Below are 3,697 nucleotides of genomic sequence, written 5' to 3' on the forward strand. Positions count from 1 at the left end.
CTCCCCCTACCCCTAGCCCTTAATGAAAAATGAATTGGGACACCACTACCCCTAAACGTGAACGCGCAAAACAGAGCCGAAGGGGTGAAAACGGAGCCGGGGGGGTGAATTGGGATTCACCCATGGTGCCAGTATAAAGCTGACAGTGTCGGCATTTATTTAACTGTTGACATAGCGCCCATAGCAAAAACACAACACTTCCTTATATCTCACCTATAACCCCATACGTCACACCCCAGTGACCGGCATTAAAGTGCCCGCACACAATTCCCCATAACCAAAACACACAGGTGAATTATGTACATCATGCCCCTCAGTAGTATCCGCTACACTGTATTATAAATATCTGTTTGTTATATAATATTTGATGATGATTACGGACAATCAAATGTAGGCTACTGCAATTACCGTAATGACCCGAATATAAGACGACCCTGATTATAAGACGACCCCCCTTTTTCAATAATTATTTTTGGTAAAATACTTTTTTTGAAGACCAAATCAAGAAGACCAAATAAAGAAAATATTGTTTCTGTGTTTTCAGTTTTTCCCATATTGTCAACGTCTTTGAGCCCCGGAAACTCGCTATATAAATATAATGAATTATTATTATTATAGTCAGATATAACATAATGAGTCAGATATAACATAATGTTAACTTATGTTAGTTGGTCATGTGACCACTTGTGTAGAGTTCACTTCATCGTGTCAGATATAACATAATGTTAACTTATGTTAGTTGGTCATGTGACCACTTGTGTAGAGTTCACTTCATCGTGTCCATAACTGTATGAAGTTGTACTTGGGAATAAATGTCTTATTCTTAACCCGTCCAGTCTCTCTTCTTCAGTGTTTTTATTTTTATTTATTTACAAAATTATTGTGGCACAAACTTGTGGCGCCGGGTCCAATATCAAGATGTAACCTAGGCATTTAGCTCCAGTAACTCTATTGACTTCCTCTTATTGGCTGCCTCTTTCTTCTTAATAGGCTGGCTCTGACAGAAAACCCAGAAGTTCTCACCCACAAAAACATATATGAGTGAATCCAAGCAGCTATTCCCAGCTGCAAGACAGTGAGTGATAACAGCCGCTTTGCGCACAACTTCAATATATTTGCATGAATTCCCATAACCATTCTCTTTTACCCCCTGCTCAGCCTTCAGAAGGATGGTGCGCAGTATGTGGTATGGCATAAAACAAATCATGAAAATACTGAGGACTATAAGAACTAGAGCACTTGACTTCTTGTACTTGGGACTAATTCTCCCCTCCAAATTGCTGATCTTAAACAGGTTATGCACCACAAATATGTAACAGACTGAGATAACGACAAATGGCACAACAAAGCCTAGAAGCAAAGAGACATGACTTATAATAATGAGTGTGCCTTTGTGACTATGTGGATTGTAGCCTGTGTTCAGTTCCATACATCTGGTTCTACCAGATGCATCTTGGGTTGTTCCAGAACTCAGTAAAGGGATGGATGCCAGGGACACCAACAGCCAGATCAACAGGCACACCACCCATGCACTCCGACTGTTCTGTAGGCTCATATACCTGAACGGTTTGGTGATGGCTACAAAGCGCACCACACTCAGGACCGTGAGAAAATAAATGCTGCTATACAGGTTGATGTAGAATACATATGACATGATTCGACAAGCGAAATCTCCAAAGGCCCAACTGGAGTCCATCAGGTAATAGGAGGCCCGAAAAGGTAAGGAGCACACCAACATCAGGTCAGACTCAAGGAGGCTCACCATGAACAGACTGACAGGAGTAAAGCCCCTCTTACTCCTCCACACACTGATGAAGAACCACAGGGACGCCAGGTTGAAGATGAGGCCCAAGGTGAAGATGACCAAGTAGGTGGCTGGGTAGACATTGTGTTTGAACAAGCTGATGGAGCAGTTGAACGTGCTGATGGAGCAGTTGTTGGTTAAGTTGACATTTTCCATCTTTTCCTTGAGGGATGCATCCAAAATCCAACTGTGGTATATCGGTGGCTGTCTTTCTCAACCTAAAACATGAAGACAGAATATGTCATAAGAGACTTGACAAGAAGGGCTGTTGGTCACATTCCACTGAGGTGAGCACAGAAATAGACTTGATAGCCTTGAATTGAATCAATTGAAAACCACAAACAGGTTTCAAGTTGTGGAAACTTTCCAATGTTTTTTTGGTATTTCAAAAGTGTTTGAGGAGACCTGGTTTGTTCCTTATACAGTGTCTATCGAAAGTCAACACACCCCTTCGCTTTCTCCACATTTTGTTGTGTTATAGACTCAATTTAAAATTGATTAAATGAAACAAAACTTGGCATAAATCCACACACAATACCCCATAATGACAAAGTGAAAACAACGTTTTTTGAAATTTCTGAAAATGTATTAAAATCGATACACAGAAATCATGTGCATGCGTCTTTACACCTTTTGCTATGACACTCTTAAAATGACCTAAAAATATAAAATGTCATCAAGAAATCACAAGTTGAATTGAGTCCATCTTAATGCAAGGATATAACTTTACTTCTCAAAAGATAGTAGCGTAAGTAAAGTAAATCACCACAGTCCTCTTATCCTGTGTAATATCACCTATACACAATAACAAGTGAAAATAAACAAAAAATACAAAGATTCAATGGATATTAGTGGGTGGCAGTTCAATACATTTTCAACAGCAAAAGTTGACAAACAGCAGCTAAAAGTATACATATTTGTGCATGCTTTCAAGCTGTCTTTCTCATTGCCTTTATCTGTCAAGAATGTAAAGACTGTCCCATCTGGTTTTACTTTGTCCTTAATAAACATGATGCATTTTGATAACATACACAGCTGCCATCAAACAGGCAAAACATGACATCATATACCATACTGTATTTCAAACATGCAGCAAATACGAGTTGGACTCATACCTTTAATTCCCAAGAAGTAAATACACTGACTTCTCAGCCGACACAGTCCTAATGATCAGCGGGTAGTATATTCTTAGGTCATGAATAATGATTACGGTCTCTGAAGTAAATCGTCTTACCTGTTTACCTTTTAAAGAGCGATCCTGTCACAGTCATTCCATTACAGTGTGTGTGTGTGTGTGTGTGTGTGTGTGTGTGTGTGTGTGTGTGTGTGTGTGTGCGTGCATGTGTTACTGAGAAATAACAAACTACCTTCGTCTCAAGACAGCTTCTTCGTTGTCATGGTATTCTTTGATTACGATGAAAAAAATTATAATCTTTAAGCACCTGGTAATGTCTGTACTCTCTTGAAGAAGAGATCTTAATAAACATTTTTAGAACCCTCTGGTGGTCTGTTGTTGTAATTACATCAGTGTAAGTATGCAGAAATCACATGTCTGACAGACAGGAGGACAGGAGGACTGACAGACAGGAGGACAGACAGACAGGAGGACTGACAGACAGGAGGACAGACAGACAGTAGGAGTGACAGACAGGAGGACAGACAGACAGGAGGACTGTCAAACAGGAGGACTGACAGACAGACAGACAGGCGGACTGATACAGAAAGACAGGAGGACAGACAGACAGGAGGACTGACAGACAGGAGGACAGACAGGAGGACTGACAGACAGGAGGACAGACAGGAGGACTGACAGACAGGAGGACAGACAGACAGGAGGACAGATAGACAGGAGGACAGACAGACAGGAGGACTGACAGGCAGGAGGACAGACAG

The 3,697-nt window shown here is 40.9% G+C and overlaps 1 protein-coding gene across 1 annotated transcript; it reads right to left on the reverse strand.

Moving 5' to 3' along the window:
- Positions 1-925: 925 nt before the first annotated feature.
- Positions 926-1,960, reverse strand: LOC308160406 (cysteinyl leukotriene receptor 2-like; the record flags this gene model as incomplete). The annotated part of the gene is made up of 1 exon (XM_080534320.1): positions 926-1,960. One exon carries the CDS (start codon positions 1,958-1,960, stop codon positions 926-928), a length of 1,035 nt encoding a protein of 344 aa, XP_080390446.1.
- Between the last annotated feature and the right edge of the window lie 1,737 nt (positions 1,961-3,697).

Source organism: Nansenia antarctica, assembly GCF_963989245.1.
Source record: "Nansenia antarctica genome assembly, chromosome: 6".
Taxonomy (NCBI): Eukaryota; Metazoa; Chordata; class Actinopteri; order Argentiniformes; family Microstomatidae; genus Nansenia; species Nansenia antarctica.